A 25,562-nucleotide genomic window follows, 5' to 3' on the forward strand; every position below is an offset into this window, starting at 1 on the left:
AACTGCTGGAGTATTTTCCTCCTAAAAGTCAAAGGTCCTTATGAAACTGTGTCGGCGTACAAAGGTAAACCTGATGTAAACATCTGTATTTTAAAAGGGGGCCGGGGAACTAATATAAAGCCTTGAAGCTCACTTCTTTGGCTGAGTAAGTTTGGGGGGAGGGGTGCTTGAGCAACTCGTTATAATTTGGCCGCTCCATCGCTAGGGGGCACTGTGAGCCTGCTTTGGCGCGAAAGAGGCGGCGAGCTGCGCCGGGCGGAAGGGGCTTGGTGCTTTTAGAACCCAAGCGCGCAGGAGAAACGCAACCTAGCAGAGCCGGCGACCCCAGGTCGAGCTCCGTCAGGCGTGACCCGGGCGACCCAGCGCGGGTGGGGGACGGGCTACATGCAGCCCCACAGCTCTTCGCGCTCGACTCCGCGAGTCCGGAGGCTTGGGAACCCGGCCCACTCTCCCCCTGCCCCCAGCTATAGGCAATATTTTGGGTGCACCTAGGTGGGTTGTTTTGCCCGCCCAAAGGGCCAAAACTGTCATTTGATTCTTTAAGGGCTCTACGTCCCCAAAGGGGTTCAGCTCCTTTGATTTAGGAAAGAGGACCCCCTCCCTGCTCTGAAGGCTAAATGAGCAGGTCTGGAAACGACACTGAAATCATCGTTGTCCACCTCCAGGGTCGGGGCTAGCGGCTGGCACGCCCCACGGCGACTCCAGGAAAAGTGTCCAGTTCAGGTCCTGAAATGGCTCAGGTGCGAAGTTGAAACGCCCATCCGCGAAAAGAGTGTAGGCAGTGAACCTGCCCCACTGAGTACCTAGACCAAAATTCCCTTAGCCCCAAGAAGAGGTCAAGACACTTAAGGAAACTCGGGCGAGGAACTCGGCGGTGCCACCTGCTCCTCGGGTCCCCGCCCCAGGCGCCTGTTCAGGCATTGGGCCCGAGAGGGAAAATCGGTAGATTGTGTTCTTCCCTAGAGAGACAGTGTGGCGGGCGGAGGTCCGTGCGTCTCCTCTAACGCGAGCTGGGTGCTGGTGTATCGATGTCCACGCGATCCCGGGGCGGGATGCATAAGCTCTGCTCCCCAGGCTCCAGGACTGAACGCCTCGAAGTGTCGTCCCTGGGGGCCAGAGCACCCGGAGATGCAGGGCAGAATGCTGGGGGGGGGGGGACCGGAAAGAAAGCACAGTGGAGATGAGGGTGAGGGGACCCGGCAGAAAGTCACCGGGGGTGGGGGGCGGCAGGGAATGCGCCAGTCGAGGGGAAAGTACAACCCATCCCAAACTTTTGCAGACCCGGGGGCCTAGGAAGGGAGAGCCAGGCAGAAGCACCAGCCTCTCCCGCCGCCCAGAGTGCCCAGCTGCAGCGAGGAGGGGCCGCACGCAGCGCCGGCTGGAAACGGGCGGTCCCCGCGTCGCGCCCACCCGCCGAGCCAAAGCGCCGCGGCCGGGCGCCGAGCGGCCGTCCCTGGGAGAAGCCAGAACGCCGGGCTCCAGCCTGGGCGCGGGCTTCGAGCAAGGGGGATCCAACGCGGATCGGGAAAGGAGAAGGGAAACTTGACCTTACAGCCTCGCCCAGCCTGGGGAAGTGCCCGTGGGCGGCCGGCGAGCGCGCAGGCTGCAGCCAGAGAGGTTCGGGAAGAAGTGAGCGCAGAGATTTCCACGAGCTAGAGAAAGCGGATTAAAAACAAATGTGAAAAGCAATCCAAGGCATCCGCGGGAGCCCGGCAGTTTAGAAGACACCCCCTGCCCGCTAGGAGGACGACAGTGACTCGCACTCGCGAAGACGAGGCGCTCCTGGGCGGCCGCGGATCTGCGCCGAGGAGCTGCCTCCGCAGCGTGGGGCGCGCGTTCAGACGCCAACGGCGGCGCCAGAAACTGAGATGCGGCGCGCGGCTCCAGGACTGTCCGGGCTGCGGAAAGTCCTGGGCGGCGCGCCGCGCCGCTGACCCCCCGCGGGTCCGAGGGGTGTGCCCGGGCGCCGCCCGCCTCCGCCCCCTCGCGCGCCGGGCGCGCGCCCCTCCCCGCGGCGCCGGCGGCGGCGGCGGAGAATCTAGGGGCGGCGCGGAGCGGCTCCCCTAGCCGCCAGTGCCTGTGAGCTCCAGGCTGCTTGGGGAATTCACTTTGCCGCTTTTCCGCTTCTTCCTCTTCAGGCTTCTGATGGCTTTCTATCTCCGGCCCTATCCTTTTCTTTAAAAGGAAAACTTCACTGAGATTTTTCTTTCCCCTTCCCTTGGAGGAGAGGATTAAAAGTTCTCAGAACTGGTGCCGCCCGTGCCGCTCGGGCGCTGGGACGCCGTTTGCCGGCGGGGGTTCCAGTCCCACCATGTGCACCAACATAGTTTACGAGTGGCTGAAAGCGCTGCAGCTCCCGCAGTACGCGGAGTCCTTCGTGGATAATGGCTACGATGACCTGGAGGTGTGCAAGCAGATCGGGGACCCAGACCTGGACGCCATCGGGGTGCTGGCGCCCGTGCACCGGCGCCGCATCCTGGAGGCCGTGCGCCGGCTGCGGGAGCAGGACGCCGCCGCCGCCGGCCTCTACTTCACGCTGGAGCCGCAGCCGCCGCCCGCGCCACCCGGGCCGCCCGCGTTCGCCGTCCCCACTCGCCGCCGGGGGGAGCCTTGCGGCGGCCAGGCCCAGGGCCCCCGTGGGGACCCCCGCAGCCAGACGACCGCCCCTCGCGGCAGGGAGCTGGTGAGCTACCCGAAACTGAAGCTGAAGATCATGATCAGGGATAAGCTCGTCCGCGACGGCATCCACCTGAGCAAGCCCCCGTACTCCCGCAAGGTAAGGAGGCGGCGTGGGCGCGCGGCGGGAGGGACGCGGCCCGGCCGCTCCTGCCCAGGCTTGGCAGCCCACTTTTCCCAGGAAACGACGGGAGACGAGGAGGCTCTGGGTATTTGGGATTCTCTTTTGGGTTCTTTCTGTGTTCGCTCTTTTATTCTTGCTTCCCGGTGTCACCAACGGTTGATAAGACAGGATCCCTCACCCAGGTGTTACTTCTAAACTAGGACCAGGTGTCCGCGTAGTCTCGGTCAGGAACTGGGCGCGCGGTGCTTCTCCAGGAGCACAGGACAGGTCATGATACCCTCCGTGGTCGTGTTTGGGTCTGAAGGTACCAGAAGACTGGTTAAAACCCACATTGTTCTCGACCTTTCTTTTTCTCACCTTTTTGAGAAGCTCCCAAGGGAAATTGGCCGACTCTTTTCTTCAGAGAGTGAGAAATGATGCCCTGTTGCTCTCAATTCCATGAAGTCGAATCCCAGCTGCAAATTGGAAAAGTGAACGACTGACATGAGCAGTCTAGGGGGAAAGTGAACAAAACACAAGTCAGTCCGCTTGGGATAAGTTCCTTCAGCTTAAGTAGAGGGAGGTGATGGGTGCTAAGGACATTGGTGGTGATGGGGTCGCTGAGGGCGTGCTGCTGAGTTCTGTGCTGGGTCACTGGTTTGGCTGATTATTAATACAGATGGGATGAAGCAGGTACATCTGTGACTTCTAGAAAGCCTAAGTGGATTCGCATGTAGGAAAGGAAGGCACAACACAAGGAAGTGAGATTTTCCATCACCAGTGAGGACTTCCCCGGGGAGAAGCTGGGAAAGTATGGCAGCTGATCTTTGAGGAAGGCTGAACTGCGGATTTGGGCCTTTAATAATTAACTACAGAAAGTCTTAATTTCTTACAAGAGCTCGGCCACCAGCTGAGTCTGTTCAGTTCAGGCTTCTGCAGCCATCCAGGTAGAGGGTCCTGACTTGAAAGGGAGAAGTAAACAGTACATGTAATCCTCAAGCTTGCCTGGAGTTGCCCAGGAAAAGGAGCACCTCAGCGGGAAAGTCAAGACATAGAGAGAAGCCCAGCAGAAAATGATGGCAAGGATGCTGTAGCTGGAGGGGAGTAGACACAGCACCGCAACAGAGACATGCGAATAATCCAAATGTTGTGTGCTTGTCTAGGACACTTGCGTTGCTTTATAGTCTTAAGTTACAGTCATAAGGTCTGGATTTAAGGAAGTTCAAGAGAAAACTTTGTAAAAAGTAGATTAAAATATCTAGGGTAGATGAGAAGAGAAGGTTTGATATTACCCGTATGTTATCTTGTAAGGCAGGCAACTGAGATAACCTGTTTGAGTATAAATTTGTTTTATAAGAACTATATAAAGAGGACAAGTCCGGAGGACAGCTTGCCTCAAGTTAAACACATGTTCCAATTACCCACCCTGACTGTGTTTCTGATATGTGCCCCAAACAGGGCGATGAAGGGGAGAACACAGTTTTCCCAGGCAGGTAGAGGTGGAGAGATGTGTAGTGTGTATATAGTGACTCTGACCATCAGTGTAAAATAAAGGCTCGTTCCTGGAGAAGGCAGGTCAAAGGAGTTCAAGGCCAGTCAGACTTTTGTGACTACGTTCCGGGAAGTGAGGCGGGCTTAGGCTGAGAGAGTGTGAGCTCCTGGGCACATGGTGAGGGCAGAGGTCAAGTCCTGGCCAGAAAGGGACGCTGAGAAGTTAATATCACTAGGGCTTGCTTCCTCTTAAGGAGAAGAGCTGGGTACAGGGCTGGGAGGGCAGAGGAGAGTGTGCGCTGCAGGTGGGGATGATGTAACACATTTTGATTCCGATGCTGAAAAAGGCCTCGATATCAAAGTCAGAAGCTGAAAAGGAAGAGTGGAAGGGAATTCTAAGGACATGAATGTCTGGACATTGGCTTTGGTCTGTGCATTCCTGCCTAGATCAGTGTGTGAGATGGTAGTGCATTTGAGTAAGTGCAATTTATCGAAGAAAATTTTGACTTACATTGTAGTACTATTTACTTTTGTAAATAATAATTTCTGTCAACTTCTATATAAATCCCATAACAATAATGTTTGATAGTAACAATATACCCTCATTCACTTTCTATACATATGTAATTTCTCAAACTGATGAGGAATAAGACGAGGCCAGAAGTGTTTTTGTACGTCCTTCATTGATGCTCCAAGTGGGCACCAAAAAAATGGAGCTGACGAATTTAAGTGTAAAAAAAATTCTGTCACTTCATATATTTGTTGCAAGAAAAACACACACTGAAATAGAAACTAAAATACAATTAATGTACCCCAAACTGAACATGCTAATGTATAGGGCCAGATCGTGTTGGTTTTTCTGAATTTGTTGCTTACGTATGCATTGCCTCTTAAATTTTGGATTTTAAATGATCTAAGACGTTGTTTTCTGCAATAGTGTTAGGACTCTTTTTTTAAAAAAATATTTATTTATTTATTTATTTATTTATGGCTGCATTGGGTCTTTGTTGCTGCGCACGGGCTTTCTCTAGTTGCAGTGAGCGGGGGCTACTCTTTGTTGCGGTGTGCGGGCTTCTCATTGCAGTGGCTTCTCTTGTTGCGGAGCATAGGCTCTAGGCCCGCGAGCTTCAGTAGTTGTGGCTCGCGTGCTCTAGAGTGCAGGCTCAATAGTTGTGGCTCACGGGCTTAGTTGCTCTGCGGCATGTGGGATCTTCCCGGACCAGAGCTTGAACCCCGTGTCCCCTGCATTGGTAGGTGGCTTTTTAAACCACTGCACCACCAGGGAAGCCCAGGACTCTTCTTTAAAGTGTGATCCACTTTGCAATTTCTCCATATTCCTTGGCTCTGTCACGATCAGAACACAGTGTTCATTCTGTGTGTTTGGAATTCTGCTTGTTAGAGAGGCCTCACGTCTCCTTTATAGTCTTTGCCTGGCTGATCCTTGTAATTTTTTTGTACTTTGGTGAGAATATTAGATGGTTTGAAAGCGGATTTTACGTAGGGTGATCACGGCAGGAATAGTGAATCTTTACAGAGGAAGGTAAGTTGAGGAATTTTCCCAGGAATCACTTGAAAGAACTGCAGGATTGTGGTATTTGCCCCAATAACAGTTAATGTTACCAGGAACTGTGCTGCAGTGCTCTGTTCATTGTCTTACCAACAGTTGCCACTTTCCTCTTTTAGGTGAGTTAAAATGTAAGAAAAGTAAGTTTCTCTTTGTACCAAGGCAATCCAGCTTTGGAAAACCAAGAGCTTGGAAAGAGTGCTGCTTGAAATCTACAAACATTAGATGAATGTTCCTCTCCTGCCCTGTCCTTAGCTTCTCCCACTGCTGTGATTTCTACCTTAATGAAGTGGGGATATGTTTTCACAAGGTAAGGATTAGGAAAAGCTTTGTGTACATGTTCTCAATACTTTACCAAGCTTCTCTATGCTGAGGCTCTGCCAGCCTCTAGGTTTCTAGGATTGGCAGGATGCAGAAGCCCTGCCTTCAAGGAACTTGGGATCTGGAGGGGAAGACATAAAATGGAATGAACAACAATGATAAAGTATAGTGATTGCTTCCAACCTAGTTTGCGGGGAGGGGGGATCATGGCAGACTTTCTAGAACTGGCCTTTGGTATGAGAACTGAAGGATGGAGGGTTTAGCCTGAAGGAGAGGAGGGTGCTAAGGGAACAAGTGTTCTAAGTATAGAGAACAGCATGTGCAAAGGGCCAGAAAGGGAAGAAGTGCAGCAGGGCACCGGGCACTTAAAGGAATTCAGTCTGGCTGGAGCACAGAATGCTTAGAAGAAGTGGCAAGAGATGGCGAGACAGGCAGGGGCTGGTCCTGGATGGCCTTGGAGTCATATGTAGGCATTGGCGGGTATCTCGAGAGGGGAGCTATTGATAGATCCTGACCAGAGATAGAGGAAATGATTAGGACGAGGTTGCAGTGTCAGGAGAGATTTGCTGGCAGCCTGGACTGCGTGGCGACAGGCTGGGAGGTGCCATGGAGGTAACTGAGGGGTAGAATTGCCAGAACTGGATGATTGTTTGGATGACAGGGATGAGAGAGGAGAGAGGTTGTGATGACGTGTAGATTTCTGATTGAGGATTGCGATGCCCTTTCCTGAGCAGGGGGCCCAGGAGAAGAGCAGGTTTGGAAACAGAGATGTTGCCTTCAGGTTTAAATATACTGATGCCGGAGGCATATTTGAACATATGTGTCTAGTTGGCAGTTGGAAGTAGAGTTGTGGAGCAGGGGAGAGATGCTGGGACAAAAGGTACAGATTTGGGGGTAGTCTGCACATTGAAGCCACAAATATGAGTGATCTGTAGAGGGAGAAGGGAGGAGGACAGAACCTTGGGGGGAACACCAGGATTTGGGAGATGGTCAGAGGACGAAGAACCTTCGAGGGAGGCGGAAGGGGTGAGTCAGTGGAAGCAGTGACGCTTCAAGTAGGAGGGGCTGGTCGGGAGGTCAGAGACCGGTCAAGCAGGACAAGAACTAAATGTATCCATGCCATGGGAAGTAGCAGCCATGCCAGTGGGGACCTCTGAAATAGCAGATTCAAGTGATGGACCAATGAGAGGATGTGGAAACAGGGAGCATAGACAACTTTTTTTTTTAAGATTTAATTTTTTTTAAAGAGCAGTTTTAGGTTCACAGCAAAATTGAGAGGATGGTCCAGAGAGTTCTTATTTACCCCTGCCCCACACATGCCTAGTGTTCCTTAGTCCCACCAGAAGTGGGACATTTGATACAATTGATGAACCTACCTTGATACATTATAATCACCTAAAGTTCATAGCTTACATTAGGGGGTCACTCTTGGTGGTGTGCGTGCTTGACTTTGAACAAATGTGTAATGAATGACATGTAGCCATCATTGTGGTATCATGCAGAGTATATGCATTGCCCTAACAATCCTCTTGCTCTGCACATTCATTCTTCTTTTCCCCCAACTCCTGGCAAGCAATGATTTTTTGCTCTCTCCACAGTATTGCCTTTTCTAGAACGTCACATATTTGGGAAGGCTACATAGTCTATAACCTTTTCAGATTGGTTTCTTTCACTGGGTGATAGACATTTATGGTTTCTTTGTGTCTTTTCATGGCTTGATAGCTCATTTGTTTTTAGCGCTGAGTAATATTCCATTGTCTGGATGTACTGTATGAACTTTTTAATGAAGTCAGACTGAGAAGATAAAACTAAAGCTATAGCTGGAGGAAGAAGGGAGAATTTGAGTCAAGGGAAGAGTTTTGTGAATGTATATCTTTTTTTTAAGGATGAGAGAAGCTACAGCGTGTCTAAGTGTTGGTGGGAGGGAGCCAGAGAGAGGGAGGGGGTGAAGATGTGGGAGAAGGGAGACTCCCCAAGAGATCAAGGAGGTGGGAGGGAATTGTGTCCAGAGCCCTGGAAAAAAAGGGGGGACACACTTCCAATGGGAGGGGATGCCTTCTCCATGACAGAGGGGCGGAGAGGAAGGATGGATGAGGAGACTGGGAACTTTGTGGGGAAGGCGTTGAAGAGCCCTCATTTCTCTGTCTGCTCACATGATACCAGTGAGGGGGGAGATGGAGCGATTAGAGGTTTATGGAGCATATTGTGTTAATATACAAACACTAGGTATTATGCATCTGGTGTTTATAGCAATGCCTAAATGTAAACATTATACAATAATGCTTGTAGGATGTATATAGCTATACGTGAATAGAAAATACCCTCACCATTCCTATGTTTGCACTGCAGTTTACAAGCTATGTGTGATGTTGTATTGCGTCCTGTAAGTTTGGCAGTGCTTGTGCATGGGGGTTGTGGTAGATGTGGGTCGTATGGGACTGTAAAAGTATCCTGTTTTCTAGCAGACTTGGAAAAGCAGAAGGCAGGCTCTAGGGTAGATGGTGGATGGGGAAGGTGTATAGACTTCTTCACTGGAAAATATCTCCTTGCCACACACTACCAAGTAGAGCTGAGTTAATATAATGTTATTTAACAATGCTGTAGGAGTGTTAAGCTTCATTCACGCCTCAGTGTGAATTTAATTACTGTAAGTAACAAGACTCTCATGGTAATAGGGTTATTCATGGATTTGGGGGAGACATGGCTTGGGATGGAGGTGTTTGGAGAGACAGGTGGCATGAGGGCTTCTGTTTTTTGGGGCCAGGGTGAAGGATATAGAAAAAATATTTAGAAAGGAAAGAGAGAGGTTGGCAGAGAATATGCTTATGTCCTTTGGATTTGTGCCTTGGGTCCTGGCAGAAGCTGAAATGACAGTAAATATTTCTTCTCCCAAGAATTCCTCTGCCTTCATGGTGCTATCTTTGTTTATTTTCAATCTATTGTTTAACTTATTCATGTAGTACCGTGACAACTTTTACAAACTTATTTTAGAAAATGACTCTTATAACCAAGTTTGTGGATATTAGCAGGCATTGAGCAAACAACATTTGCCAGATGGGTAGCCTGGCTCCTGTCACCCCGTACCTGTCCTTGCTTGGACATTTCAGCCACCATCATAGTGGTCATGTCTTGGCTGTGTACAGAAAAGCCTGTTGGCCTAGATCTTACTCCTGATAATAGGGAGATTTGGTAATTAATCAGCAGTAAATTTTTAGTACAAGTGATACCCAGTCATTTCTGCAGGCCTGAGGATACAATAATGAAAATTATTTGTAAAAACTTCAAAAATTAGATTTTCAAAATTCGGTTGTAATGTTCAAAACTGTCACCTGGTAGTGAGAGATTGACATACATACTATTGTTGCTGGGTATAAAACAGATAACTAATGAGAACCTGCTGTATAGCACAGGGAACTCTACTCAGTGCTCTGTGGTGACCTAAATGGGAAGGAAATCCAAAAAAGAGGGGATATATATATATATATATATATATATAGATATAGATATAGATATAAATATATATGTACGTATAGCTGACTCACTTTGCTGTACAGTAGAAACTAACACAACATTGTAAAGCAAATATACTGCAATGAAAATTTTTTTTAAAAAGGAAGATTAAAAAAAGAGCAAAAAAAAAGAGAGAGGTTAATTAAGCAACGTGCCCAAGGTCACACTCTTAACTACTGCCTCTGTGGATGGGAAGAAAAATGCAGCTGTTCCTTCTTGGTACATATTATTATTTTCATATTTTTATTAAAATGCAAAAGGTCAAAAAAAAAGAAAGCTCTTTCCTCTGCATTGGCATCTCCAGTCTTAAAGAGGCTCGGTTGTGCTTATTCTTCTGTCCTCACTGTTCAATGAGAAAAAGGTGCTCAAGGCAGGGTTAGCAGTACTAAGGGTGGCCTCGTGAACCTTGACAATCAGCTCTTAGGTAGTTGTCTAACGCATGCCATGAAAAATAAGAAAGAAATTTTGATTAAAAAGCACATTTTTTCAGATTATGTAAGTACATTCCAATTCACCAGAAATATGTTCTGAAATGAATTTTCTTGAAGTAAGGTAAGTCAGATGACACGGACTCAACCAATGCTGGTGCTTGAAATTAACAAGGGATATCCTAAGATATTTGGAAGAACATTGCCCATGGTGAGGGAAAGCACACCCAGGACCATGATGGGTATAACTTTTCAAGGTTATAGTCTGTGTAGAGCTAGAAACAGCATCGAGTCCCTAGCTATAGCTAAGGCTTATTATACTATTGCTAGCACTTGAGTTAAAAAGTTTTTAACAGTTATTTTCTAAGTTTTATGAAAAATGCTATTTCAGATCAACCGCTGATTTGGACTTGAGGACGCCTGGGAGAAGTAGGAAGGGAATCCTTGTTTTCAGTCAATATAAAAAGTATTAAGGGCAAATAATTGTGGATGGTGCCAAAAGGCATTAAGCATACAATCCGTCTTACAGAGACTAAGTGACATCTAATAGTTTAAAGAGATTTCATTACTGCTTCTAATTGAAATAAATGGTCTGATGAGCTCTTAAAACCTTACTGTTATGTTTCCATAAAGTTTTAAATACAAACAAAATAAGACCTACTTCATTTGGAACATGTCCAAAAGATGATCAGCATGTATTCTTTACCAAAATCCGAATTTTAAGTTATTTTCCCTAGAGCATACCATAATTTTATAACAAGACTAGAAGTGTACCTGTTGTATTTGACACCCATATTTTTTTAACACCCTACCTCTATTTGAAAAAAACTATTTTAAGTAAAAGTCATGGAATAATACACAGAAATTATTTTCTTGATTTCTTCTGTAGTTTTAAACAGTTAACAGTTAAAATAAGGAATATATTTCAGTTTTAAAGAATTCAAATTTAGTAAAAACATTTCATCTATGAAATAGAATTTGCACTTAACCAAACTAACATATTGCACCTTGCAGTTTGAACTCTGTTTCACTGTTTTGAGTTTTTAACACATATAAGTGGTCATAAGAATAATGGAATTGAACTAACTCAAGTTTCACGTTTTTCTGTTTTGTTTTTACAAATCATGATGCTATCATTGTTTATTGTCAATCTACAGTTTAACTTATTCATGTAGTACCATGGGAGAGACATGACAACTTTTACAAACTTATTTTATTTATTTTTAAGTTTTTTTAAAAAAATTAATTAATTTACTTTTGGCTGTGTTAAGTCTTCGTTGCTGCACCCGGGCTTTCTTTAGTTGAAGTGAGCAGTGTCTACTCTTCGTTGTGGTATACTGGCTTCTCATTGCGGTGGCTTCTCTTGTTGCGGAGCACGGGCTCTAGGCGCACGGGCTTCAGGAGTTGTGGCACACGGGTTCAGTAATTGTGGCTCGCAGGCTCTAGAGCGCAGGCTCAGTAGTTGTGGTGCATGGGTGTAGTTGCTCCACGGCATGTGGGGTCTTCCCGGACCAGGGATTGAACCTGTGTCCCTTGCATTGGCAGGCGGATTCTTAACCACTGCACCACCAGGGCGTCCTACAAACTTATTTTAGAAAGGACTCTTATAACAAAGTTTGTGGGTTGGTGCCAACTGTATAACCAGGAGTTCTGTGAATTAACTCCCAGGTAGAACACAATGCCTATAAAAGGACAGGTAATAAAATATGCTAATTTGAAGCGAATGTAAATGCCACTGAAACTCGACAGTAACTGTGACAGCTAGAAGTTAGGCCAACAAAAGGTTTTTTTCAGGGAGAAGTGTTTTATCACTTACATTGTTTAGAGTTTCTATAGGTCTTGTTCATAATTTAAAATTTCATTTTGTTTTAAGGGCCCCTTCTTTGCCTGCCCTTTCTCTCTGTCCTATCCTTGGAAGACATAAGGAAATGTGATCTTTTTAGTTTAAGAAACGTTATTTCTTCTGTAAAATAATGCCAGTATTTATCTCAAAAGGTTGTAGTATGAATTAAATGGGATAATATTTATGAGGTTGTTTTGTAAATTCTAAAAGAACTTCACAAATTTGAAGTGTTCTTACTGATAGTGAATAAATCATTGTTTCTAATACAATTTTGAAAATATTTCTGATTGAAAAGTAAATATACTGAATTGAGGAAATTTGGAGAACACTGAAGCAGACTGAGAAGAAATTTAAAATGGTCTGTTTTACAGTTTCTAACACTACAGTGTATTTCTTTAAAGATCACCTATGAGTTAGAATTTCTATCTTGTACACATGCATAAATCTGGTATTGGATAAGAGTAAGGATAAGGCTATTCCTATGTTGGCAGATATCATTTGAAAAATGATTTTAATGCTAAGACATATTCCATCTTAGTTTAGCACCATAATTTAACCATTTTCTTATTGGGTTGAAACCTCACCCATGTTATTATTGATTATTTAAATTTCTTCATAATTTGAAAATGTCATGTTTGAGAAATAGTATTTCATCATTCTTTGACATTTCTTAGATTATTGATTTACATAATTTCATGTTTGTGGCTTTTATAATTATGTATTGCTCGTTCACTGTGCTTGCCTGTTTTTTCTGTTGGTCTTAGACCACTTCCAGTTGCTTGGCAAGAGCTCTTTATATATTAAGGAAAATAATCATTGTTGCATAGAGGTTGCAGAGATTTTTCAGAGTGTGGTTTACCTTAGATTTTTTTTTTGTGGTATGCGGGCCTGTCACTGCCGTGGCCTCTCCCGTTGTGGAGCACAGGCTCAGCGGCCATGGCTCACGGGCCCAGCCGCTCCGCAGCATGTGGGATCCTCCCGGACCGGGGCACAAACCCGTGTCCCCTGCATCGGCAGGCGGACCCTCAACCACTGCGCCACCAGGGAAGCCCTACCTTAGATTTTAATGATTTATTTTTGGATGTCCAAAATTTAGAAACTCCTATGTATTCCACCTTATCAATAATTTTAGTTGTTTCTTCCAGACTGGAGGAATATAGAGGGTACAGACTTAGAATTGAAGTTACATTCTTTTTTACCATGTACTTGGACAAATTATTTAATCTTTCTAAAACTGAGTTGCCTCATCTATAAATGGGTATAATATTACCTACTTCTTAAGGGTGTTGAATCAGAGAGACAGTATATGAAAAGTGCCTCAAGAATAAATGACAGTAATTCCTCAAAACATCTGGCTAGTCTTTGTCGTATAATACAAAATCTTGTGATTATGAAGTTATTCTCAATATGAAGACCTATCTTAAATTATTAGTTCATGTCCTCATGATTCTGTTGAGGCTAAATCTTCTTTCCATAATTTCAAAAAGCTCTTTAAATAGCAATAATATACATAATTTGTCTGTTATAATAATTGAAAATATTTTACTCAATTTACCATTTGCCTTTTAGGTTTTCCTTTCTCTTTTTTAAAATTAATTTTTAATTGGAGAATTGTTGCTTTATACTGTTGTGTTAGCCTCCACTGCAGAACAAAATGAATCAGCCATACACATACAGATACCCGCTCCCTTTTGGACTTCCCTCTCATTTAGGTTACCACAGTGTATTAGGTAGAGTTCCCTGTGCTATACAGTATGTTCCCATCAGCTCTCTCTTTTATACGTAGTATCAATAATGTATATGTGTCAATCCTAGTCTCCCAATTCCTCCCACCCCATCCCTTTCCCCCTCGGTATCCATACATTTGTTCTTTATGTCTGTGTCTCTATTTCTGCTTGCAAATAAGATCATCTATACCATTTTTCTAGATTCCACATATATGCTTTATTATATGATATTTGCTTTTCTCTTTCTGATTTACTTCACTGTGTATGACACTCTCTAGGTCCACCCACGTCTCTACAAATGACCCAATTTCATTCCTTTTTATGGCCGAGGAATACTCCATTGTATATATGTACCACATCTTTATGCATTCATCTGTCAACGGACACTTAGTTTGCTTCCATGTCCTGGCTGTTGTAAATAGTGCTGCAATGAACATTGTGGTACATGACTCTTTCTGAGTTGTGGTTTACTCAGGGTATATGCCCAATAGTGGGATTGCTGGGTCATATGGTAGTTCTATTTTTAGTTTTGTAAGGAACCTCCATTCTGTTCTCCATAGTGTCTGTATCAATTCACACTCCTACCAACAGTGCAAGAGGGTTCCCTTTTCTCCACACACTCTCCAGCATTTATTGTTTGTAGATTTTTTGAGGATGGCCATTCTAACTGGTATGAGGTGATACCTCATTATAGTTTTGATTTGCATTTCTCTAATAATTAGTGATGTTCAGCATCCGTTCATGTGTTTCTTGGCCATCTGTATGTCTTCTTTGGAGAAATGTCTAAGTCTTCTGACCATTTTTTGATTGGATTGTTTGTTTTTTAGGTATTGCGCTGTATGAGCTGTTTGTATATTTTGGAGATTAATCCTTTGTCCGTTGCTTCATTTGCAAATATTTTCTCCCATTCTGATGGTTGTCTTTTCATCTTGTTTGTGGTTTCCTTTGCTGTGCAAAAGCTTTTAAGTTTCATTAGGTCCCATTTGTTTATTTTTGTTTTTATTTCCATTTCTCTAGGAGTTGGGTCAAAAAGGATCTTGCTGTGATTTATGTCATAGAGTGTTCTGCCTATGTTTTCCTCTAAGAGTTTGATAGTGTCTGGCCTTAAATTTAGGTCTTTAATCCATTTTGAGTTTATTTTTGTGTCTGGTGTTAGGGAGTGTTCTAATTTCATTCTTTTACATGTAGCTGCCCAATTTTCCCAGCACCACTTATTGAAGAGACTGTCTTTTCTCCATTGTATATTTTTGCCTCCTTTGTCATAGCTTAGGTGACCACAGGTGCGTGGGTTTATCTCTGGGCTTTCTATCCTGTACCATTGACCTATATTTCTTTTTTTGTGCCAGTACTATACTGTCTTGATTACTGTAGCTTTGTAGTATAGTATGATGTCAGGGAGCCTGGTTCCTCCAGCTCTGTTTTTCTTTCTCAAGATTGCTTTGGGGACTCCCCTGGTGGCACAGTGGATAAGAATCCACCTGCCAATGCAGGGGACACACGTTCGATCCCTGGTCCGAGAAAGTCCCACATGCCGCGGAGCAAGTAAGCCTGTGTGCCACAACTACTGAGCTTGTGCTCTAAAGCCTGGGAGCCACAACTACTGAGCCCGCATGCCACAACTACTGAAGCCTGCACACCTAGAGCCTGTGCTGGGCAACAAGGCACCACGATGAGGAGCCCGTGCGCTACAACGAAGAGTAGCCCCCATTTGCCACAACTGGTGAAAGCCCATACTCAGTAATAAAGACCCAATGCAGCCATAAACAAATAATTTAATTAAAAAATTTAGACAACCTAATCTTACACCTAAAGCAACTAGAGAAAGAAGAACAAACAAGACCGAAAGTTAGTAGAAGAAAAGAAATAATAAAGATCGGAGCAGAAATAAATGAAATAGAAACAAAGAAAACAATAGCAAAAATCGATAAAACTAAAAGCTCATTCTTTGAGAAGATAAACAAAATTGATAAACCTTTAGCCAGTCTCATCAAGAAAAAAAGGGAGAGCACTCAAATCTATCAAAAAAAAAAAAAAAAAGATTGCTTTGGCTATACAAATTGTAAAATTTTTTGTTCTAGTTCTGTGAAAAATGCCATTGGTAATTTGATAGGGATTGTATTGAACCTTTTTTTTTTTTTAACAGAGAAGTATAATCAATCTATTTTTGTGATTACTTTTATTCTTATAATAAATCCCTTCTTTAGTCCAGGATCAGTTAATATTTACCTATATCTTCAATTAATTTATTTGGTTTTAGGTTTACATTTAACTCTAATTCATCTGAAATTTATTTTGGGACATGATATAAGATGGAGTTCTAATGTTATATGTAATCATACACAGGTGATAATTTTATCACCTACTTTACAGGAATTATAGCTTTTATTTCTGTGTTCTGGTCCTACTGCATTGACTAGAATTTATGTAGCATTGTTAAATAATAGTGATAATTAGATGTTCTTGTCTTATTCCAAATTTTAATGGACATGCTACAAGTATTTTGTTATTATTCTGCCATTGGCTCTCAGCTTAAGATACTCTTCATGACGTTGAAAAGCATCTTTGTTTTCCTAATTTTGTAGGCATTTTTATTGGAAATGGATATTTGATTCTATTACATATCTTTGTAACAACTTAAAAATAATTGAAAGTCTTTTTCTTCCTGGGCCTAATGTTGTGATGTATTGCATGAACAAATTTCCTAATATGAAACCATCCTTAAGTGTTCTCTTTTGAAGCAACCTGAGTGTGAGAGGAGGAATTTTGTGATCTTACTCCCAGATTATTGGGACATTCTTTTACATTACATAACTTTTCTTTCATGAACGATGTTTGACATTTACCTTCAGTTTGGTAACTACTATGGCAGTTATTGTCATGATATTATTACAGTTGACTTCCTGCCAATAGCTTTTTGGAAGTTGCCATCCCCGTCTAGACAGGCAAGAGAGGCAGTGACAGCAGTAAGACGTGGGGACCAGCGCCCACCCTTCTTGCTCAAAAGACAACAGCCACATAGTCGTGGGTAACGATTTAATTTTCTGGTTTTGCAGACATTTTGTTTTTGAACCAGAGGGCAGAGACTCTGAGGGGGGTGAGGGGTTAACTTGAATCTTTATTGATTTTACTGTTTTCACAGCCAAAATGGGCTTTTATTCCCAATCGGGAAATTACTCCCAGATTCTAGAATTATATTCTTCTCCTTCATCCTCCCACTCTCACACTTCCCCCACCCCCTCATACTCCTGCATCCACTAGTCTGCTCCCTTCCTGCCCTCACCCTACCCAAGGCCTGTTGGTGGAAAATACAGATGGGGGCTGCTTGCCAGATGCCATGTTAAACTGAAAAAAAACCCTTATAAAAGAAATTGAAGTGGCGTTCATTTTAATTTGAATGTTTGGCTTTGCATAGAAACAATAGCCCACTTGAAACAAAGATGAAGTTGGAAAACTCTGTAACAAATATTGTTATAACAAATCCTTGATTTACATTTAAACGTGTGTTGACAGGTCAAAAAGAATTACTTTTTTAAAAGGTCATTGAAGCAAGGATTAAATATGGGGTACAGGAATGGTATGTTTCTGGAAGAAGTACCTAGCTCAGGTGCTGAATTCAGCTCAGTGTGTAGGAATGGATGCACCCAACGCTTCCCAAGCTGGCCATCAATCACGCAATAAATATATAGGCACTTTAAAGTAACCATATATCAATGCAGAATGGAACACTGCTGGATTAGGAAGTGCTCCTTTGGGAAACTCTTGATTGACAAAAGTAGTACTGCATTAAGTAGCAGCAATATTTTCATGGCCAGAAAGTCATAAAGCAGTAGATAATCTTTATGAAGAGGAAAATATTTTACATAAAAAACCGTTGAGCAATTCTTAGGACTTGCTAACTACAGGATGCAGTTAAGGTGAAAAATAGCTCTACCTAAATGTGAAAGAAAAAACCGATAATTCAGTGAATTGTTAATTGCATCCAAGTTCAGTGCTCTAGTCACTGTCATTGATAAGGCATCTAAAGAAAAGGGGGATTCATTGCTATCTGGGATTGCACGAACCCCCTGTATCTCTGGCTTGCACAGTAGGAGAAAAATGCAGGATATGCATATTGCATCCATTATAGATTAGAGTGGAGCCAGAGGGTATGCAAAATAATTTACTCTTTTGAGACCTACTTCATTACGGAGAGGTGGTGGAGAGTGGGAGTTAGGTTGGTGACATTAACTTTGAGTTTTATTGTGTCATTTTATTTTATTTTTAAATAAATTTATTTATATTTATTTTTGGCTGCACGGGATCTTCATTGCGGTGCGCGGGCTTCTCATTGCGGTGGCTTCTCTTGTTGCGGAGCACGGGGTCTAGGTACGTGGGCTTCAGTAACTGTGGCTCGCAGGCTCTAGAGCGCAGGCTCAGTAGTAGTGGCGCACGGGCCGAGTTGCTCCGCGACATGTGGGTTCTTCTCGGACAAGGGCTCAAACCCGTGCCCCATGCATTGGCAGGCGGACTCTTAACCACTGCGCCACCAAGGAAGCCCCTTGCTATGTTATTTTATTTATTTATTTTTGCAGTACGCAGGCCTCTCACTGTTGTGGCCTCTCCCGTTGCGGAGCCCAGGCTCCGGACACGCAGGCTCAGCGGCCATGGCTCACGGGCCCAGCAGCTGCGCGGCATGTGTGATCCTCCCGGACCGGGGCACGAACCCGCGTCCCCTGCATCGGCAGGCGGACTCTCAACCACTGCGCCACCAGGGAAGCCCTGTCATTTTAAATCAGAGTTTTCGCCGTCACTTCTTGGCACAGCAGTTTGGGCCATATGTTTATCTCTGTTAATATGGTTCCTTGTATTGATATACTTACCTTGAAAATGGTGGTGAATTCAATCTTCTGATCGTTTATTCAAACATGGTGACAGTGACATGCTTGATCTGCTGAGGCATATTAGTCCTGCTCCCTGACAGGAAGCATGATCTTCTTTGTTATCCCCAAGATCGCTGTTTTGGGATGCACATGCTAAATTATATTTAAAGTGGTTTGTAGGGAAACGGGGAGAGGAATGGTGTTCTTTTGAAAGCAGGCGAATTGAAAAAGCAAGAGCTTCCTAGAGCAGGGAACTCACCCTGTAGTCTGAGCACCTTTCACTGTGCTTTGATTTCATTCACTGTGAAATTTAGACTTATTCTGGATTCAACCTTATATGAATTATTTATGGATATGTCCGATTTTCCTCTTCGCATCAGGGGAGGACTTCTCTTCTTCCTTGAACCACCTCCCTCATGCAGGATAATAATAGTGATAACAGTCTATATTATTTATTTGTTAAGAGTGCTTTATCACATTATTTCATTCAATCTTCATCACAGGTCTCTGAGGAAGATGCTATTTTTGCTATCCTTGTTTTATAGGTGGAAAAAATGAGGCATAGTTGTGGGGTAGGCAGTGGATATGTCCTAGAGATTTTTACTTTCTTTTTAAAATTTAATAGCATACTAATAAGTGTAAGTTTCACACACGGGAGAATGAATGCATATTTCGTGTTTGATTTAAGATAAGGAGAATTCCTTCATTCTTTCCACATGCATTACAAATACAGTAAATCACACCAGTTTGGTGACAGAAGGCCCTGTTAATCTTGAGCATCCACTGATGAAGTGAGTAGCCATCATTAACTATGTATGATCGTTACTGTGGTACATACTCTGCAAAGCAAATATTGGTTTTCTTTGGTTCTGCTTTTCAGGAGTTTTTTACTGAATTAATGTCTTTGCTAATACATACATAACTTGTGATTTTAGTTTAAGATAAGTTCTTAAGATCAGGGCTTTTCTTCTTTTAGACAAGGTGGAGAATAGTATTGGAAGCAGGCATGTAATCAAATGATTCTTTTCTTTCTTGGAACACTTCTTGAAGTTAATTTGAGTTGCTTTCTTAGCCTCCAGCACAGTTTTTGAATATCCATAATGGCATATTTGGTGTTTGAGGTGGGTTTTGGAAACAGTTGAAAGTCATTTTGGTAAACAAGTTAGTTAGTGGGTAGTCCTATTTTAGTCCCAAATACCAAACCATCAAATAAAAAATAAAACAAAAATGTGACTATCACGATACAAGTCTGATTTTCTTAGAAGTGTGCATTTTTCAGAAGAAATGATTTATTAATGTCTTGATCATGTACATAGCTCTACTGTTGTAATAAGCATTGTCTCCCAACAAAAATTAATTTTAAAAATTTCTTATTTTAAATTTTTTTTAAAAATTTAATTTTATTGGGTTATAGTTGATTTACAATGTTGTGTTAGTTTCAGGTGTACAGCAAAGTGTTTCAGTTATACATATATATATATATATTCATTCTTTTTTAGATTTTTTTCTCATATAGGTTATCACAGAATATTGAATAGAGGTCCCTGTGCTATACAGTAGCTCCTTGTTGGTTATTTATCTTATATATAGTAGTGTGTGTATGCTCATCTCCAGCTCCTGATTTATCCCTCCCCCCACGTTTCCCCTTTGGTAACTCTAAGTTTGTTTTCGATATCTGTAAGTCTGCTTCTGTTTTGTAAATAAGTTCATTTGTATCATTTAAAAAAAAATTAGATTCCACATATGAGTGATATCATATGCTATTTGTCTTTCTCTGTTTGACTTCATTTAGTGTGATAATCTCTAGGTCCATCCATGTTGCTACAAATGGCATTATTTCATTCTTTTTTATGGCTAATATTCCACTGTATATATGTGCCACATCTTTATTCATTCCTTTGTTGACGGACATTTAGGTTGCTTCCAGGTCTTGGCTATTGTAAATAGTCCGAAAGGATACGTGCACCCCAATGTTCATTGCAACACTATTTACAAAAATTACTTTTAAAGATACCTTTTTGGGTCCTATGTAAGTCTTGATTTGTTTGCTAAACAAATCTATTTAATCATTTGTAATAAGTATCCCCTTTGCTTAGGTTCATGTGTTTTAATGGTCTTATTTTGCAGTTGAAATTAAGAATAGATATTAATTGAGTAGCAATTATAAACTTGGAGAAGTAGGTTTTCTTCTAGGCCTTAATTATAAAAGAGGGAATTAGCCTCTTCTGAAGAATTAGCTGACATATTATTCAATTCCAGTAAGACTCAGCCCATGTTACATCTGTGAACACTGTGTGTGTCTTAATGGGAATATTCCTAGGATACCTTCATATCATTTGAGTCTGAAAAAAGACTCACATACTGAATATGAGGCTTAATTTTGTTGGAAAGAAGGAAAGGAAAGTTTCAAAATGATGAGAAAGCCTTTGGTTATACTGTAAAGTCCTATAGGATCATTAACTTGTTTTAAATAATATTTAACTCTAGAGTTCTGCTTTCATTTAAGGTGTAGAAAGCCACAGGAAGATACTGCTCCCACATTAACCATGAGAAAAAGGTGGATAATGTACAGTATTGTACCTATTTTTGGTCCCATCAGAGACCTGAGTTCTAAAGGTAGTCAGATGATCTAAATTCCAAGGAGAGAAGGGAACACATCATTGTTTTGTCTTTAGCAGGGCCCGAGAAGGAGGGTTAGCAGCCATCAAAGCAGATGTGAAGACAACAAGTAAAATTTTTGTGAATTTTTAAAAGCTAGCATGGGCTAGCATGACAATTTTAAATTGTCAGGAACCCCAGATACAAAGAGGATCTGTATCTATCAGTTCTTACCCCATTTTACCATAGGCCTTCAACTCAATACTCATGAGAAAGAATGAGTGGGGCAGGAAACCGGAGGAAGCTTGTCAGTGGTGCAGGCATGTGGGTGATGACCAACTCTACCCCTCGGAGGCAGGCACAAAATCCACCAGTGTCCCAGAACTTCTGTCATAGGACACAAAAGCTGTCATAGGCAGGGGATGGGCAAGAAACCTGCGCAAACCTGGATCCAGGCAAAGTTTGGCACATTGTTGGAACAGGGATAGAAAATATACTGTCTCAGCCCTGCACTGATGCTGGATAAATCCCATCAGCTGGGGAGGAGCAGGCTTGGATTCATGATCCACTGATCCACCAATGGTGCAAGGTAGAGACTGGCTGTCATTCACAGGTAGAAGAGGAAGGGATGCTGAGAAAGCCTCACTTCTGAAGCTCAGGTGCACAAGGTCTGTCAAAGACAGAGGCTGCAGCAGGAGAATAAAGAAAACTCCTTTGACCCCACCGTGTATTGGTGTGGAACAGGAACACTAAGAAAAACCGTCTGTTACCCCAGATCTCACATTAAACATAAGGTGGCTGGAATCCACTGCTAGAAGAATTCATAGTTTTCACTGTACCCAAAGTTACTATAGCATCAACAAAACACATACCCACCTCAGTACTCTTAGATTAACTCAAGCCCTCACAATAATAGCCTGACAACAGAAGAGATATGCCCATTCCAGAAGTAAATTCATTTACCTCAGTCTCAGCTGCTCTTCTGTATACAGTGTTTTGTATTTAATCAGAATCTATAAGATATGCAGAATAAAAAGGGAAAAGAAAATTAACCTACCAAGAGAAAAAGCAGTCAATAGAACCAGACCCAGAAATGACCAGGATGTTGCAACTATCAGAAACTTAAAAAATGGCTATTAATTATAAAAAATATACCATAGTAATGTAAGATGTTAAAAACAGAGGAGGGCTTCCCTGGTGGCGCAGTGGTTGAGAGTCCGCCTGCCGATGCAGGGGATACAGGTTCGTGCCCAGGTCTGGGAGGATCCCACGTGCCGCGGAGCACGTAGGCCCGTGAGCCATGGCCGCTGAGCCTGAGCGTCTGGAGCCTGTGCTCCGCAACGGGAGAGGCCACAGCAGTGAGAGGCCCGCGTACCGCAGGAAAAAACAAAACAAAACAGGGGGAAGCAGGTATGGGGTTATATGGGAACTCTTTGTACTATCTTCTCCAGTTTTCTGTAAATCAAACTGTTCTAAAAATAAAGTTTATTAAAAACTATATTGTTAGGGAATACATTTAAAATATATTTTAAGGAAATAAAAGTTCAAGCCAGAGACTGAGAGAAAGAATTTTCAAAGTGCCTGTCTGATTAAAGAAAGAACTCTAACAACTCAGTAGTAAGAAAATCATTTCAACAGGAAAATGGACAAACATTTTGACCTTCATCAAACAAGATTTATGGATTGCAATTATGCACATGAAAAGATGGGCAACATCATTAGTCATAAGAGAAATGCAGATTAAAACCACAGTGAGATGCCATTAGAATGGCTAGAATTAAAAAGCCTGTCAAAACCAAGCGCTATTTAGAATGTAAAGCAAGTAGAACTCGCATACATTTCTGTGGAGAATGCAGGATGGTCCAGCCTCTTTGGAAAACAGTTTGGCAGTTTCTTATGAAGGTGCGTGTAAGCTTACCATCCAGCCAAGCAGCCCCACTCGTAGCTCTCTACCCAAGAGACATTAAACATATGTCCATACAAAGACCTATGCATGAATATACATGGAAGCTTTACTTCAAATAGCCCCAAACTGGAAACAACCCAAATCTTCATCTACTTGTGAATGGATAAACAGATTGTCACATATCCATACTGTGAGATACTACCAAGCAAGAAAAAGGAATACATTACGGATACTTGGCAATAACATGGGTGAACCTCAGAAGACTTATGCGAGATGAAAGAAGCCAGATGCAGAAGACTACATAGTGTACAATGCCATTTGTATGGTATTCTAGAAAAGACAAAACTATAGTGACAGAAAAAAGATCCGTGATTGCCGTGGGCTGGGCTGGAGGGATGGGAATGACTGCAAAAGGGCACGTGGATAATTTTTGAGATGATGAAAATGTTATATATTTTATTGTGGTTGTGATTTCATGACTGTATACGTCTGTCAAAACTCATTGAGCCAAATAGATAAAAAGAGTAAATTATTGTATGCAAATTATATTTCAACAAACTTGTCCGAAGACACTATTAAACCATCGACGAACATATAGTAAGTTCTCAGAAAATAATTTAAAATGTAATTTTAAGAACTTTTGGTACTTTCTGTCTACAGTAATGCTGTGCTATGTGAGGGGCCTTGAGCAAGTTAATTCACTTCCTGGGTCCTTATTTTCCTTATCTGTAAAATGAGATAGCAGTCCTACCTACCTTATATGAATTTTCTGTGAGCATTTAAATAATACTCATAAAGGACTTAGAAAAATTCCCAGAACCTAGTAAGTACTCAAATAATGTTACTTCTGTGCTGCTTTAGCTTCTGTGTATAATAGGGGACTGAAAACTTAGATGTCCATGTGTTGTTGATAATCTGAAGTAAGGATTTAGAGAAACATTACTATTGTTAACTGAAGAAAATGTGCAACCTAAAAGTTGAGGGTTATGTTTTATTTGCTGGACTTACTGAGGACTTAAACCCCGGATACAGCCTCTCAGATAGCTCTGAGGGACTGTTCCAAAGAGGTAAGAGAGGAGCCAGGAAATATAGGAGTTTTTGCCAAAAAAAAAAAAACAAAAAAAACCCCAAACAAACCCCCAAACCCACGTAGTCAGAACATCAAAAGATTACTGTTAACTAAAGAAAAAAGAGACATCTCAAGTTAATGAGTTTAATGCTTTTCTATGTATGGGAAGATACAAGAGTCTCAGCTAACTGCAATTATTCCTTTGATATGCACCTTAACTATCTAGGGCCAGTATCCTGTTTTTCTCCACCCTGAGATCCCCTCAGGTGCACCATCAGGGGTGGCTGCAGTGGCTGACGACTTGATAGCTGCAACATCCTTTGTTTACTGAAGTGGCAGGTGCCATTCTTTGTCCACACAATTTTACTTCAGAACTGATGTTTGCTTGTGCTGTTGCATAGACTCACTTCTGCATTCATTTGAAATTTTTTAACTGGGCATTCTCTCTCTGTTAGACATTGTTTGTCTTTTTTTTTTTTTTTTTTTGACATTGTTTGTCGCGAAGAATAGGACTCAGTCTGTGTCCTCAAGAACTTACTGTGAAAACAGACCACTCAGTAGGGGATTACAATGCTTTGACTGTGATAAGTACTTAGTAGGCCTGGGAGCCTGTTATGGGACTCTATACGGAGTGGGTATCTGATCTGGAAAGCGGGAAGATTTTATGGAGGAGGTGAGGGTGTGGCTGGCCCCTGATGCAAGCTGGCCATCAGTTGGCCTGTTTGGGAAATACATTGTTACAGGTCCATGGAACACTGATACAGAAGGAAAAGAAACTTAAAAAACAGAACTGGATCTGTATAAATAGTATTCGACCTTTCAGTAAAATCAGTTCCTATGCAAAGTTTAGGTAGCTAGAGGTCACAAGGCATCAGATTCTAACTTTTCCCATTTGTGACATGGCATTGTTGTTAGTCACCGTGGAAATGTCAAATTTAAACCACAACCATCACATTCCTGAAGAGAGCAGTCAAGGTTTTTAAACTGAGCCGTGAACCATGGTGGTAGGTTCCTGCATGGGCAAACTCATCTGAAGCCTGTGTCTCAAAGCCTGATGGCGAGAGAAACATCTGTCAGCCTGTGTTAGAGAAGCACTGGTTATTGTTAATGTCCCCGAATGTGCTTTAGAAGGATCAGTGTGTTGATATGCTTACCTACAGGTAGAAAAACACAACTAAGAAAGCCAGTATGCCATCTGAAAAGCGAGACAGTTTATGATAGTGATAAGCGTTGATTTCTAAACCGATCTTAGGTTCCAGCAAGCAGGTACAGGTCCAACCTTTGGGCCGTTATCCTTGGATATACCACAGAGACCATATCTGGCTGGCCTTTGTCATTTTGTTAGTGTCACCTACACACCACACTCTAGATGGCCTGCTAGAGGTGAATTCCTGGGGCAGAGTCCAGGCATTATGAAGTGGGCTGTAGCAGTTCAGCTCAAAAAAAGTACAAACGTTTGCAGAGGGA

The 25,562-nt window shown here is 42.6% G+C and overlaps 1 protein-coding gene across 1 annotated transcript in view; it reads left to right on the forward strand.

Annotated features, from left to right (window-relative positions):
• The first annotated feature begins 2,226 nt into the window (after positions 1-2,226).
• SAMD5 (sterile alpha motif domain containing 5) overlaps positions 2,227-25,562 on the forward strand; it is a 60,974-nt gene continuing 37,638 nt past the window's right edge. The window contains exon 1 of the mRNA XM_059083497.2: positions 2,227-2,776. Within this exon, the coding sequence (XP_058939480.1) occupies positions 2,312-2,776 (465 nt within the window). The 5' untranslated portion in view covers positions 2,227-2,311. The remainder of the gene's footprint in view (positions 2,777-25,562) is intronic.

The sequence above is a fragment of the Kogia breviceps genome, chromosome 13 (assembly GCF_026419965.1).
Source record: "Kogia breviceps isolate mKogBre1 chromosome 13, mKogBre1 haplotype 1, whole genome shotgun sequence".
NCBI classification, from domain to species: domain Eukaryota; kingdom Metazoa; phylum Chordata; class Mammalia; order Artiodactyla; family Physeteridae; genus Kogia; species Kogia breviceps.